This window comes from Leptidea sinapis, chromosome 25, assembly GCF_905404315.1.
Source record: "Leptidea sinapis chromosome 25, ilLepSina1.1, whole genome shotgun sequence".
Classification (NCBI taxonomy): domain Eukaryota; kingdom Metazoa; phylum Arthropoda; class Insecta; order Lepidoptera; family Pieridae; genus Leptidea; species Leptidea sinapis.
Genome location: NC_066289.1, coordinates 10,113,955 through 10,129,763, shown reverse-complemented (window position 1 = coordinate 10,129,763; position 15,809 = coordinate 10,113,955). Strand labels below are relative to the sequence as shown.

Below are 15,809 nucleotides of genomic sequence, written 5' to 3'. Positions count from 1 at the left end.
CAAAAACACTCGAGTGCATAAATTTTACGCCTAATATTTTTAGTTTGACACTACTCCAACAACAGTTTTTTTAATGAACTAGAAAACTTTAATACACTCATTTGAATGCTGCGGCAAAAATGCGGCTGACAGTATTCGGGATTGCGTTCCGTTTTAAACAGTAACCAGTATAACTGGCTATAAACGGCTTCGCAGTATGCTGAATTGACGTCACACTGTACAGTGGTCGCAGTGCATATGGGAACATATAATATATATCACTGGACTGGCGGCTGTCAAAGTTCTTTTTGTGCCTGTTTGATAATCGCCATTTTGGCGCTGTTGGCCATGTACCGAGAGTCTGTGGTACTAAAACTAGTGATGACAACCTCAGCAAACATCGATAGATAGTGGGAAACTATGTTCTAAAAAAATGTGTACTTTATTACCATGATTCTTGAAGTGTAAATACGGAAAACGAACAAAATTAATTCAAAATGTAAAAATACTTCAGAGTTTTGTACGTTCCTTCGCAGCCATTTGTATTATACGTCAAAATTAGTTCTCTGGGCGCTCGCGAGTGGGGCTTCAAATAGGCACAAAAAAATTGCTGTCAAAAACATGGAACAGCCTGTCCAGTGGTATTTATACAGTGTTGGCACTTTATAACTATAGTAAATACAGCCTGATCTTGCGTTTTAATTTTTACAAATATTGGTTACGACACCCTGATCCACGGAATTTCGCACCTTGCCGATTGTATAGGGGCACAATTATTGCATCAGCGAACATCACGTGAAAATATAAATACCGGTCTAGAGCAAACTCCTAGGCCTGAATTACATATATACAATTGCCCGTTTGCCTCCTCTAAAAAAAATAGTGCCGTCTAGATATATATATATCTAGACGGCACTATTTTTTTTATAGCATAGCATAGTAATTCCACAACAAATTATTTCATTATATCTCTAAGTGTACAAATGATTTGTTTTCTTTAGTGTTAATTCCGCCAAAACCAAACTCAAGACTGATTCTCGTTCCAGATTTTGGCGACCTGAGAATGCGTCGTGTAGAGGCGAAACACGTGTCGAATTGTTTAAAAACAAACATTGGCGGAATAAACACTAAAGAAAACTTAAATCATTTGTATAATTATGGATTTCCGCAAAGTAACGCCTACTTAAATTTTTCATATCTCAAGTGGTTTAAGGCTAAGTTTTCATTGATGGCTCCCAGACGGCTTATTTTTTCCGACACCTCCAACAAATATTATTCTATTTTAGCCAATGTATATAAAAATTTAACAAATTATACTTATACTAACCCTAAACTAAACTAAATATGAAAATCGGTGTAGTAGTTTTCGAGTTTATTGCGAACAGACAGACAGCTATATAATCATCAACGTCGACCGTACTATTATGAACAATAATTGGCGAGTGTTGAAGAATAAAGATCTTAACAGGTCATCCCCTATTTCCTTGCAATTGACTTTATTATTGTGCTATCTGCAACTTATTTTCCTCGTCCTCCAATCTAGTTCTAAGTGTTTTTTCATTATTCACAAGGTTAGGCCTTATCATAATTTATTGTTAAATGTACATACACATACATACACACTCTAGCGCCTTGTTCCTGTCGGGGTAGGCAGAGACAATAGAATGCCATTTGCTTCTATCCTTACAAACTCTTTTCATACATGCTCGCCGGTTGCGGGTGCTTCGGACCTCTACTTTTCTCAAAACGTCCCCAATTTGGTTGACGAATGTTCTACGAGGTCTACCGCGACATACTTGCCCACACACACTTTGTTAAATGTACTCCTTTTTTATCTATTTTTATAAAAGTAATCTGAGACTTAAAAAACATTGCAAAAGGAAAAGTTCAAATGCATACCACAATTTTTCTTATAAACCAAAATAAAACTACATTAGAAAAACTTAAAATTTTATTGCTTGTTGATAACTTAAGCACACCAATAGTAAAGCAACCTTACATAATTAATATGTTTATATAGACTGTGGCAGCTGTGAACACGTCGAAAAAATAGCAGCTAGCTGTTAACCTCAATGTTCAGCAACGCACGCACACTAGAATAAATTGTATCACATGCGTTGTCTAACAGCAAGAAGCTCTATCTAGACGTATATATTATCTAAGAGTACAACAGACAATACAAAACTCTACAAAAATGTTTTATTTTAATTAAAACCATAATATTATGTAACTTGCAAATAAGACTTAACAACTTATTTCTCAAGGTGATGAGCGCAACTGTGTCAGTTTTTGGGCTTTTTAAAAATCCTGAGCGGCACTGCATTGTAATGGGCAGGGCGTATCAATTACCATCAGCTGAACGTCCTGTTCGTCTCGTCCTTATTTTCATAAAAAAAAAACTTTAAAATAAACATTTCGAAGCCAATCCTAACATTATTAACTATTACTATGTCACAATTAACATTAAAAATATCTATATTTTATTATACTACATTGTTAAATGAGAATATGTAACCACAATAACATTAAAATTCTTCTAATAAAAATATATATATGGTGGCGAAAGTTCTCGATTATATTAAAATACTTTATATAATTTATATGTTGAGATCTCTTGCTGTTAGACAATCGATGAAAACAGGCCAGGTTTAATACTTTAGTGTGCGTGACAAGCTACGTCTTACACTAGCGATTTATTTGACACTTTGTGTTAGTGTGCGTGCATTGCTCAAAATAGAGGTTAGTTCTAAACTCAATTTTTTTCGACGCTTTCACAGCTGTCATAGTCTATCTAGACGTTTTTTACTTAAAACCTTTAAAGAATTCGCTCGATGTAAAAATACAAGAAAATTATATATTCTATATATTTACTAAACTAATTAATTTATAATTAAACAATATGTTATGTTTTTAAAGTGATAACCCTCACTTCTAGGATTAATTCACAAATAAAATTAGAAAAAACAAAATTTTATGAACGAATTTCACTTTAAAAACATAACATATTGTTTAGATTTACAAGAGCGACATCTCAAGTAAATTTCCTAATATGCAAATATTGGGGTTGAGCAGGTTATCAACTGTAAAGTGGACCCTGTAGATGAAGCCACAACCTGAGAGTTGAACAAAGCAAACAGAATTTTATAACGAGGCGGTACTCGAACGGTTAGCTCAGTAGGTTAGAGCTCCGGCACGGAAGCCGGAGGTCGTGCGTTCGAATCCCGCATCGTTCATAAAATTTTGTTTTTTCAAATTTTATTTGTGTAATTTATAATTATATTGCATCTGTTAAACAAATATACTTACACACTATACATCGTAATAGTAATAAAATCTAAATATTCACTATCTTTCGCATTCCGCCATGGCTTCAAGCTCATGGAGGAAGAGAGATAGTATCAGCCTAGTCGACTCTAAGAAAGAAGCGACTGTATGAAACTTGCAGTGATTGATAGAGTGAAAAACGGAAATAGCCGAAATCCACTACGTTTAAAAGCAACTGTTTCGCTTTCAAACTTAGCCGGATTATATTTCGTCGCCTATAATGTAATTACAATTTCAAACTTATATCTAATCACTGCACGTTTCGTACTAAACTAAATTTCAATTATTACTTAGGCAGTTCCGCCTCTTATTATGTAGTATTTACATCCTCTTTGCAGGTCAGATAAGTAAAGCTCACACTTGTACCATAATTATTCATTTGTTCTTGAATTTTTGTGCAAATAAAAATACTTGACGTAAAAATAGATATTTTCAACACTCAAAATTTTAATGAAACTAAATTAGAATTATTTTGAGTTATATATTTCTTATACTTATATGGGACGGACCAATAGGAAAAAGGACAAAAGGACGTCCTAGGAAAAGGTGGATAGAAGATATAAAAGCGACAGCTACAGGAAACTTATGGAAAAAGATAGCAATGGACAGAGAGGCATGGAACAAGCTGGAGGAGGCCTTTACCCAAGAAGGGCTCCCACTCAATAATGATTTACGATCGTTTTCAATAACGTATCTCTAGTTACGGATATATTGCTGTCACCGTTTAATGTCAAGATCCTATCTATCCAGCTATGTCAATTATAATTATTATAGTCCAATGCTTTATGTCGATAGGTTATTGAAATGTAAGTAAGCGTAAAAGGATAGATTTGTGTACCTCTAATAAGTTAAGCTAAGGATAGATAGGTTATTGAAAACGGCCGTAAGACAGTACATAACAACAGTTACTAGTACCAATAAATTATATTTTTTCATAATTAATTATGTAAAATGTAGATATATTATATATTTACTATGTAAATAATTATAACAATTTTTTATTATAATGGATGTATTCGTAGGTGATAACTGTAATTTAAACGTCAACTCAATTTTTGAAGTGAAAACTACTATAGCCGTGTTGGGCACCCTTTGGTAGGTAGAAAGGTAGGTAGAAATCTTACGGGTACGCGTCACCGACATGCTCATGACTGGCGCAAGCGATAAATAAATAATTAATAAAAAAAATGTAATATATAGTTAAACATTTTTTGGGTGGGTGAAATCTCGTGAGTTCGTGTCACCGAAATGGTTATAGCAGTATATCTGTAGCTATACAGCTGACGTATTTTGGAACATTAGTGCTGTGTATATCTTATAAGTGAAATTGAATGGATTTAGTGAAAAGTTTAATGTATATACTGTGTATTGTTGAAATAGTATTTTTGTTTGATTAAAATATTATTGAAAATAAATGTTAATTAAAATTAATCATTTAATTGTTTTTAAACATTATACATAATTTGAATACTAAAAGTTGTAAGTTTTCACTTCCATCGGCAAACTCAAAAAATTGCATTTTTTTATAATCATTATAATAAAAAAATAATCACAATATTTTCGTTATATTTTTTATGGAATAGGAGGACAAACGAGCGTACGGCTCACCTGTTGTTAAGTGATCACCGCCGCCCACAATCTCTTGCAACACCAGAGGAATCACAGGAGCGTTGCCAGCCTTTTTTTGATGTGGGGCCACAGGCTAATAATACGGACGTGATGATAAGTAGCCCCATGCCCATTATAATGCCACTTAATATTCTTGATCATGGCATGACAATTGTTACTTTCAGACAAATTTAAAATATATTCTAGCTGTTAACAATATTATTACAGAAGTATAATTACATATTATATACTACAGAGAACATCCCTTTACGTCGGTAAGATAACAGCATCATCAGCTGGATGCCCTGGTCTCACCCTGCCTGGCCTTGGACCTGGAGGTGTTGACTCCAACGTAGCAGAACTCCACTTGGATATCATTTTGTTTCATGTAGTGCATCCACTGTAGTTGCTTTATTGAAGGCTTGTCAGAGTCAGTCTTTACTTCTACAAACATTATCTGTGAAATTATAGTACCATTAAGCAAATAAGAATTAAAAATAACGAATTTTTTTATGGAACAGGAGGACAAGCGAGCGTACGGGGCACGTGGTGTTAAGTGATCACCGCAGCCGACATTCTCTCTCACCAGAGGAATTACAGGAGCGATGCCGGACTCGTAGTATTTTTAATATTAGATGTTGCGTTCGGAAACTGCACTGTTTGAAATTTTAACACCAAACATGATATTTTTAAGTAGGTGATAATAATGTTTACTAGTATTTATTTTAAATATTAAGTCTTAGAAAGGCACACAAAAAATCAAATTTTTGTGAGTATAAATGTAGGTACAACTATTAAAAAAATTATAAGGTATATTCAAATTCGAATGAATTTATTTTATTTTAAAATCAACTATCGAAAAAACGGCCTTTAAGGAAGGTGTACGCGCTATTTTTGAAGGTACCCCCCTTGTCGTATCGTCTCGGAAACACCGCACAAGGAAGCCCATTCCACAGCTTTGTAGTACGTGGAAGAAAACTTCTTGAAAATAGTTGTATGCACGTTGGCTTCATAATACATAAGTATAAAAAAAGTACAAGGAGTTTTTATCCGTACCTATATAAGAACTCATCGTTATAAGGTTGGCCGTAAAGATAATAGTTATTTATGTAACTGTTGTGTAATAAGGGGTATTAAAACACGAATGTGGATTTATATATATTTATACTTTGAATGTTCAGAAGTAGAATGTAGGGTTAGCTTCCTTGTTCTGTCGTTAAATATGTACAGTATCGACGTCTAGTTGCTAAAAATGTCCTAGGGTTGTCAAAAAAATTTGTAATAGTTATTTATGCAACTGTTGTGTAATAAAACACGAATGTGGGTTTATCACACGAGTATGATAATAGTATCACATGAGTGTTTTAATACCTAATTATCAACAGTTGCACACAAGACTTTATCTACACCCAGAATATGAATCCTCTAAAAGATTCTGGAACAGTTAGCTTACTGCTAACATTAAAACACCAGTCCTAGTAGTAACCTAATATCATTCGTTCATTTCGATTATATACAAATAAAATAAGTATAAATGAAACAATTATTTATTTTAGTAGTAATTTACATTTTGTATAGTGCAATAGTTAAAATTCACTCGAATATAATGTTCCATAGCCAGCATTCGTTGTAAAAGAGCCTCCCACTAGTACGTTCAGCTGATGGTAAGTGATACGTCCTACCCATTACAATGCATTACGCTCAGGATTCTTGAAAAATCTAAAAATTCTGAGCGGCACTACAATAGCGCTCGTCACCTTGAGACATAAGATGTTAAGTCTCATTTGTTCAGTTATTTCATTGGCTACGGTGCCCTTCTGACCGAAACACAATAATGCTTACACATTATTGCTTCACGACAGAAATACGTTGTGGTACCCATAATCTAGCCGGCGTCCTGTGCAAAGGAGCCTCCCACTGGTAAAAGTGTTTCATATTACCTTCTCCAGGTTGTTAATCATTTCGTAATGTTTGTTATGTGATGTCGGCAGAGTAACAACGCGACCGACGCGGAGATCAACGTGATCGTGTGTGACTCCATCAAACAGCAGCTGCTCATCCTGGTGGAGTGGGCCAAGTATATCCCCGCCTTCACGGAGCTCCACCTAGATGACCAGGTTCTTATTACTAGCTGACCCAGCAACTATTGTATTGCCACATAAAGTTATTAAAAAAAAATCAATAATTGAAATTTTTGGGGTATAAAAATATATGACGACTGATTCTCAGACCTACCAAATATATCGTGGATACATAAAATTTATCATACTACAATTATTGTATTCGATTGCCATCTTGCAACCTTATTACGGATCTGTGGATGGAACAGAATAATATAAAATTGTTATACAAAAATAGGTGTTGATCGTAGAAGGGTGAAAATTTGAGGTTGTACGTATTTTTTAATGTTCAGTAATAAAAAATAAAAAAATATATTTAGGGGTGGGTCACCCTTATCATAAAGGGTATAAAAAATAGATTTCATGCTAAACTGCACACAAAATTTCATACAGATCGGTTTAGTCGTTTTGTAGGAGTTTCGTAACAAACACCGCGACACGAGAATTTTATATACAAGATTATTTTATGGAAAACGAGGTACAAACGTACGGGTCACCTGGTGTTAAGTGATCACCGCCCACATTCTCTTGCAACACCAGAGGAATCACAAGATAGTTGCCAGCTTTCAAGGAAGGTGTACGCGCTACTTTTGAAGGACCCAATGTCGTAACGTCCCGGAAACACCGCACAAGGAAGTTGATTCCACGGCTTTTGAACTACAGTAGTTATCTCTGCAGCGGAAAGACCTTCACAGAAACATTGATAAAGACTAAATTGATTGAACTTAAAGGGCTATGAAGAAGTACATTTAGATCGGGGATGAACTGTTACTGGTACCGCCCAGATCTTCTTATCTTCTATAAAAGTACTTGCATGATAGAGTTAATGTAAGCTGAATAAGCCAAGAAAGAGTTTTAGCCATTACAGTGTTCAACACAACCCACGTGCTCTTTTACAACACCAAATAAATTACTACTTTCATATTACTACGAATTTGTTTTAATTCAGTGAATGTTCATTGGATGGACCAATATATGTCTTTTGTTTCGCCTCTACACGAGGCAACCTCAGGAGATGTTGATTCGCCAAACTCATAGACATAGGCGAAACACGTGTCAAATTGTTTGAAGACAAATATTGGCGGTATACTAAAGAATACTCAATACATTTGGATAATTATGGAGTTACGAATTACGGAGCAGTACATTTTTATATAAGTGATTTCCCGATCATATAACCCACTCACATATAATATACTTGCAAACAACTCGGTCAACCAACACAGGTGAGCGAGTGCTGGATTCTGGCATGCTCATTGGTTAGGTATTGATCAAAACATATCGTGATTGGTCAATTATCTTATGGATCGTAACGTAAGCTATCGTCACTGGCTAGCGTACATTTATATAAGATCTCTCGTGTTGCCGCACTATATTCCGTCAAGTGACCCTCTTGCCCGTTTGCTACCTCTTATATAAAATATTTATATATTTGTTCTATGAATTGCCCTCACTACTGGGATTAAATATGAAAAAAAATTAGGTAACATTAACTGCTGCATTAAATTGTTGAAGGCGTTACCTCGAGAGTGTTTTCGATCTCCGTATCGTCCTATGTTTTGATAGATAAACAATTATTTTCTGAACAATTTGTTATGTTTTTAAAGTGGTAACCCTCACTTCTAGGATTATTACACAATTAAAATTTGAAAACAAGATCTTATGAGCGATGCGGCACTCGAACCGACGACCTCTCGCGTTCCGTGTGAGTGCTCTTACAACTGAGCTAACCGTTCGAGGGACGTATCGTCATAAAATCTTGTGTGCTTTGTTAAACTCTCAGGTTGTGGCTTCATCTATAGGATCTACTTTACAGTTGATAACCTGCTCAACCCCAATATATGCATATTAGGAAATTGACTTGAGATGTCTCTCTTTAAAAACAAAACAATACGTTATGTTTTTAAAGTGATAACCCTCACTTCTGGGATTAATACACAAATAAAATTTGAAACCACAACCTGAGAGTTGAACAAAGCATACAAGATTTTATGACGTCACTCGAACGGTTAGCTCAGTTGGTAGAGCACTGGCACGGAACGCGAGAGGTCGTGGTTTTGAGTCCCGCATCGTTCATAAAAGTTTATTTGTGTATAATCTTTATGACTTATGCCACTTCTCAAGTGATTCATGTAGATGGTGTATTGCAGGTCGCGTTACTCCGGGAGCATGCAGGTGAACACCTCCTTCTCGGGTGTGCGAGGCGGTCCCTTCATCTCAAGGATGTGCTCCTCCTGGGTAACAACAGCATCATCACGAAACACCAGACCGGTGAGTACAGTGTTATACCAGACATCACCAACAACATCTTGGCAGATAGAAAATATTTTAGGTTTTAAGACCAGTGGGGGCCTCCTTTGCACAGGAAGCCATATGAAAACATTACTGTGTTTCGGTCCGGAGGGCGCGGTAGCTAGTGAAATTACTGGGCAAATGAGACTTAACATCTTATGTCTCAAAGTGAAGAACGCAATTATTGTAGTGCCGCTCAGAATTTTTGGGTTTTTCAAGAATACTGAGCGGCACTGCATTGTAATGGGTAGGGCGTATAAATTACCATCAGCTGAACGTCCTGCTCGTCTCGCCCAATATTTTCATTTAAAAAAACCTGGCCTCACGCTTACATAAAAAAAAACTTTAACGTTCTTATTATTATAAAATATAATAAAACTGAAATGTTTTCTTGTCTCTTGGTTTGGATCCAAAGTCGAGTCGGATTAAATAAAATAGGAACTAAGACATATTTGGAGTCATCTTATGTATAAAAAAAACTTTAACGCGAATTAATGTATTCATACGCCCGAAACTATTATCGTTATATTTTGGAGAATTCACACAATATCTTTATAAATTATTGCCTATGTGTTAAGCTATATTATTGTAAAGTTTCATCAAAATCCATTCAATAGCTTTTGCGTGAAGAAGTAACAAACATACACACACAAACACAAACTTTCGCCTTTATAATATTAGTGTGGTATTATCAGATACTAAACTGTTTCAAATTTGGATGTGTGCAGATCGCAGGATGGATGTAGACATCAGTATGATCGGTATCCGCGTGATGGACGAAATAGTGAAGCCATTACGGGATATCGATGTCGACGACACAGAGTTCGCGTGCCTCAAAGCAATCGTCTTCTTCGATCCCAGTGAGTTGACACACGGTTAATTTATGGAGGCTACAGGATAACAGAACAATCTCATAAGGGGAAACAGTTGGAAAAGTAAACGGCAAATAACAGTTATGGTGCTACAGTTACAAGAGGGTATATGGTTGCGCCACCGTGGTGTATATATTTATATATATGTATGATTGTAATGCCCGAACTTTAATTAGAATAACATTACAAAACCTATTTTTTTTTTGTATATAATGTTATATAAAAAGAACATTTCACTTTAAAAACAGAGCGTAATGGCGAAATGTATTACGAACCTAAATTGTAATTTCCCGTTAAAATTCGAGCATTACATTCATTTGTTTTTAACATTGACTTACTATAATCAACTAGCTCATTAATATAACTCACGTTCGCCCATTTAAAAATCGTCAAAAATATTACGATTAGCGTTGAGTATACGTATTAACTTTTAACATTAAAACATTAATTCTAATTAATACCTTATTTCGTGGCAGTAGTGTTCAAAGTCTATTGTATACGCTCATAAGAAGCTCATTGATGGTGGTGCGAAATGTGCGAAAGAGACGTCCGTCTCACTTGTTTCGCACATTTCGTAGCGATGTATTTTGTTTTAGCAATTGAAATGTAACTATTTAGCTCGATGATTAAAAACAGGAAGTTAGTAACATAATTTTGTTAATTTAAAGGGGCTTAATACGACACTTCATGCTTTTTAAATTAGGATAAGCTGTTATTTGAACAGTTTTTCATGAAACACTTTCTCATTGCGTGGCGTTGTATTCGAATGAAATATATATATATACTAGCTGACCCGGCAAACGTTGTTTTGCCATATAAAGTATAATTCACGCGATAGTTTTATAAATAATAGCCTATGTGTTATTCTGGTGTGTAAGCTATATTATTGTAAAGTTTCATCAAAATCCATTCAGTAGTTTTTGCTTTAAAGAAGTTCAAACATACATCCAGACATACAAACTTTCACATTTATAATATTAATAGGATAATGTTATATAAAAAGAAACTTTTAGAGAGAGACAAACAAAGAGGTAAATTTAAAACTAAGTTTAAGATATAATAATCCCAGTAGTGAGGTAAATTACAAAGAAAATTGCAAACCAAACGAAAAAAAAGTTTAGATAACCGATACGTCTTACACTCGCGATATGTCACTATGTGTTAGTGTGCGTACATTGCTCAAAATAGAGGTTAAATGTCGACCTCAATTTTTTTCGCCATTTTCGCAGCTGTCACAGTCTATCTTGACGTATATATGACCTAAGCAAAATAGTTAGATTCCCATTTGCTTTACAGATGCCAAAGGTCTATCACACCCGCAGAAGATAAAACAGCTCCGCTACCAGATCCAGATCAACCTGGAGGACTACATCAGCGACCGGCAGTACGAGGGCCGCGGCCGCTTCGGGGAGCTGCTGCTGTGTCTGCCGCCGCTGCAGAGCATCACGTGGCAGATGATCGAGCAGATCCAGTTCGCCAAGCTGTTCGGGGTGGCTCACATCGACAGCCTGCTGCAGGAGATGCTGCTCGGAGGTGCGTAAACTGGCTCACAGGACGCCGGCTACATTATAGGTACCACAACGGCGCCTTTTTCTGTCATGAAGCAGTAATGTGAAAGCATTATTGTATTTCGGTCTGAAGAGCGCAGTTTACTAGGCAAATGAGACTTAACACCTTATGTCTCAAGGTGACGAGCGCAGTTGTAGTGCCAATCAGAGTTTTTGGGTTTTTCAAGAATCCTGAGCGTAATGCATTGTAATGGGTAGGACGTATCACTTACTATCAGCTGAACGTACTAGTGGGAGGGTCTTTTACAACGAATACTGGCTAGATTATGGGTACCACAATGGCGACTATTTGTGCCGTGAAGCAATAATGTGTTGGCATTATTGTATTTGGGTCTGTAGGGCGCCGTAGCTAGTGAAATTACTGGGCAAATGAGGCTTAACATCTTATATCTCAAGGTGACAAGCGTAATAATTGTAGTGCCGCTCAGAATTTTTGGGTTTTTCAAGAATCCACTGCACTGCATTGTAATGGGCCGGTCGTATCAATTACCATCAGCTGAACGTCCTGCTCGTCTCGCCCCTTATTTATCGCCTTGTCATTTTACAAAACACCATTACAGAGTAGTCAAAGTCAAATAAACTTTATTAAATTAGGCTAAAACTAAGCGCTTTTGAAGCGTTATTTAAATATTTAGGTAATTTAAATTGAATCTACTATGTTCGTGAGGAAAACGTACAAGAAACTCAACGGCCACTGTTTTCCATGAAATAGAGTATTATACTAGCTGTAATATTTTATTACATAGTATTATTATGTATACATAATAAACTAGTTTGTAAGGTTTATCCAAGATATGAATAGTGTTTAAATAATATCAAATATATCCTCATAAACAGTAATTAAGAATTAATTGTATAAATATAAATAATCGTATATTGTATGCTTGGTTAACATGATGGTCGTGATAGTGTACCTACCGGTGCCTTAAGTTAAGGTCCCTAAATATTGTTACCTGTTAAAATATAATTCTTTCATTCATTAATTAGCCGGTTAATTCCGCAGGAGTCGAAGATAGACGCCCCTTTCGTTGGGTATTAAACGAGTTTTAGATAAATATTACTGAAATTTAAACTATGCTCGTTTAACCAAAGACTATAAGATGGATAAAACCGTTCTTATCAGTTTCATTATAAAGATTTTGTTAAATGTAACAAAATATTTATAATAAACTTAAATATCCAAAATAAATCGATAAATATTTTGGTCCTTCGAGCCGATTGTTAATGAAAGTTAATTAATTGCAGGCGCGACAATAGAACCACCACTACAAAACAGCCCGGGCCAGCAAGCAGTCGAGTCGTCATCACCGATGTCGTCAGAGTCATCGCCGCCGCTGGTGCCGCAGCTGCCTGTCCCAGAACCAACCTATCTTGAACCCTTCAAGTCAGAGCCCATCTTATAAACTATATTGCCCAACACAACCAAATATAGTTCCAATAAAAAAATGCAGGCAGAGAAAAAAATTCTCAGACAAAAGTATATACATTACATTAATTAAGTTTTATTGCATGTATATGTCTCCAGTTATTAATCAAATTCCTTGCATGTGCCTTGTCTATCATAGAATTTGCAATTATTGTTATTAAACCAAAGTAATAAATTTATTTAATGTTGAACACTTTTGGACCAGATTTTACATTGTTATTTATGTATTAATTTTTATAGATCTCGATTGAATAAAGCTATTATCAACTATTATGAACACTTTACAAATTATTTTTATTATACATATATAGGTATACGAATTTATATTGTTGTTTGGACCTGTTAATATATTATTAGTGAAGAAGATATTGATTAATGAAACGTATTTCGGTCTGGATAGATAATATCTCAATGGTTCACAGTGAACTAAATATTGTAAGAACAATTAATGTTCAATATAACTTTATGTTAATAATTATTTACCGCATGAATTAGGTGACGGTTGAGTTTAGAGCGATTATTTTCGCGTATTCTTGCGTTTTTATATAATTTTGTACCTAGCGATAGGTGAATAGTTAGACTGAGATGTTTTGTATAGATATATCATGAAATGCTCAATTCTTACGTGGACGCGGTACCCGATAGCTTGGTGATAGTAATACTATGTGTAATGTATTAGAGATATTATTGTACCTTGAGTAGATGTAATACAGGTGCCTTATTTTCCTATGAAGGTGTATTGTTAATGTATATACCGTTAAGAACTTAGTATTTTCAGAAATTAAATAATCTGTTACGCAATCTTTGTTTTATTTATTCGAATGTGTTTCGGAATCGTGCGGCTTCTCTGTGACGTCGATATATCCTTTTCTTCGACCTCCTCGGTTCTTGCAATATAAGTATATTACTGATACCGCCGAAACTGCTGTCATGGCCACCAATGGAATATATACAGGAAGCATTGTATCTTTATAATATCACTCGATTAAGATAAGTAAACATACTAAATAACTGTATTTTTAATACTTGACAACGTCGTAAATGTGTCGCCTTTTATCAAGAGAATTTAATGTAAATTACATAGAGAACGAATGTTAGTGTCACGCTACCACTATCCATAGATAATTTAGGGCACCAGCACTCGCTGAACTCTACTATGGGTAAGCTCTGAACTGCGAGCACTGCACAGTGCTATCACTGTAGAAAAATTCGTTCCGGTATGAACTGCCAGTATACTGCCGCAGTACCCTAGGGAAATATATGATGTCATAAATCGCCGCCATATTCTACTGTGAGCACTGGCGTTTTCTAGGTAAGGTACTCGCAGTACTTTGATCACGTGATCAGTCAAAAACACTCGAGTGCATAAATTTTACGCCTAATATTTTTAGTTTGACAGTACTCCAACAACAGTTTTTTTAATGAACTAGAAAACTTTAATACACTCATTTGAATGCTGCGGCAAAAAATGCGGCTGACAGTATTCGGGATTGCGTTCCGTTTTAAACAGTAACCAGTATAACTGGCTATAAACGGCTTCGCAGTATGCTGAATTGACGTCACACTGTACAGTGGTCGCAGTGCATATCGGAACATACAATATATATCACTGGACTGGCGGCTGTCAAAGTTCTTTTTGTGCCTGTTTGATAATCGCCATTTTGGCGCTGTTGGCCATGTACCGAGAGTCTGTGGTACTAAAACTAGTGATGACAACCTCAGCAAACATCGATAGATGGTGGGAAACTATGTTCTAAAAAAATGTGTACTTTATTACGATGATTCTTGAAGTGTAAATACAGAAAACGAACAAAATTAATTCAAAATGTAAAAATACTTCAGAGTTTTGTACGTTCCTTCGCAGCCATTTGTATTATACGTCAAAATTAGTTCTCTGGGCGCTCGCGAGTGGGGCTTCAAATAGGCACAAAAAAATTGCTGTCAAAAACATGGAACAGCCTGTCCAGTGGTATTTATACAGTGTTGGCACTTTATAACTATAGTAAATACAGCCTGATCTTGCGTTTTAATTTTTACAAATATTGGTTACGACACCCTGATCCACGGAATTTCGCACCTTGCCGATCGTATAGGGGCACAATTATTGCATCATCGAACATCACGTGAAAATATAAATACCGGTCTAGAGCAAACTCCTAGGCCTGAATTACATATATACAATTGCCCGTTTGCCTCCTCTAAAAAAAAATAGTATATATATATATATATATATACACAATTCCACAACAAATTATTTTATTATATCTCTAAGTGTACAAATGATTTGTTTTCTTTAGTGTTAATTCCGCCAAAACCAAACTCAAGACTGATTCTCGTTCCAGATTTTGGCGACCTGAGAATGCGTCGTGTAGAGGCGAAACACGTGTCGAATTGTTTAAAAACAAACATTGGCGGAATAAACACTAAAGAAAACTTAAATCATTTGTATAATTATGGATTTCCGCAAAGTAACGCCTACTTAAATTTTTCATATCTCAAGTGGTTTAAGGCTAAGTTTTCATTGATGGCTCCCAGACGGCTTATTTTTTCCGACACCTCCAACAAATATTATTCTATTTTAGCCAATGTATACAAAAACTTAACAAATTATACTTATACT

The 15,809-nt window shown here is 35.4% G+C and overlaps 1 protein-coding gene across 7 annotated transcripts in view; it reads left to right on the top strand.

The window, feature by feature from the left end:
• Positions 1 to 13,990, top strand: part of LOC126972172 (transcription factor HNF-4 homolog) — a 105,089-nt gene extending 91,099 nt beyond the window's left edge. For 3 of the 7 annotated variants that reach the window (XM_050818784.1, XM_050818787.1, XM_050818780.1), the window contains exons 6-9: positions 9,182 to 9,302; positions 10,052 to 10,183; positions 11,492 to 11,728; positions 13,009 to 13,990. In XM_050818784.1, the coding sequence (XP_050674741.1) occupies positions 9,182 to 9,302; positions 10,052 to 10,183; positions 11,492 to 11,728; positions 13,009 to 13,166 (648 nt within the window). In that variant the 3' untranslated portion in view covers positions 13,167 to 13,990. The remainder of the gene's footprint in view (positions 1 to 9,181; positions 9,303 to 10,051; positions 10,184 to 11,491; positions 11,729 to 13,008) is intronic. The other 4 variants (XM_050818783.1, XM_050818781.1, XR_007731062.1 and 1 more) reach the window with 4 other exon arrangements.
• The last annotated feature ends 1,819 nt before the right edge of the window (positions 13,991 to 15,809 follow it).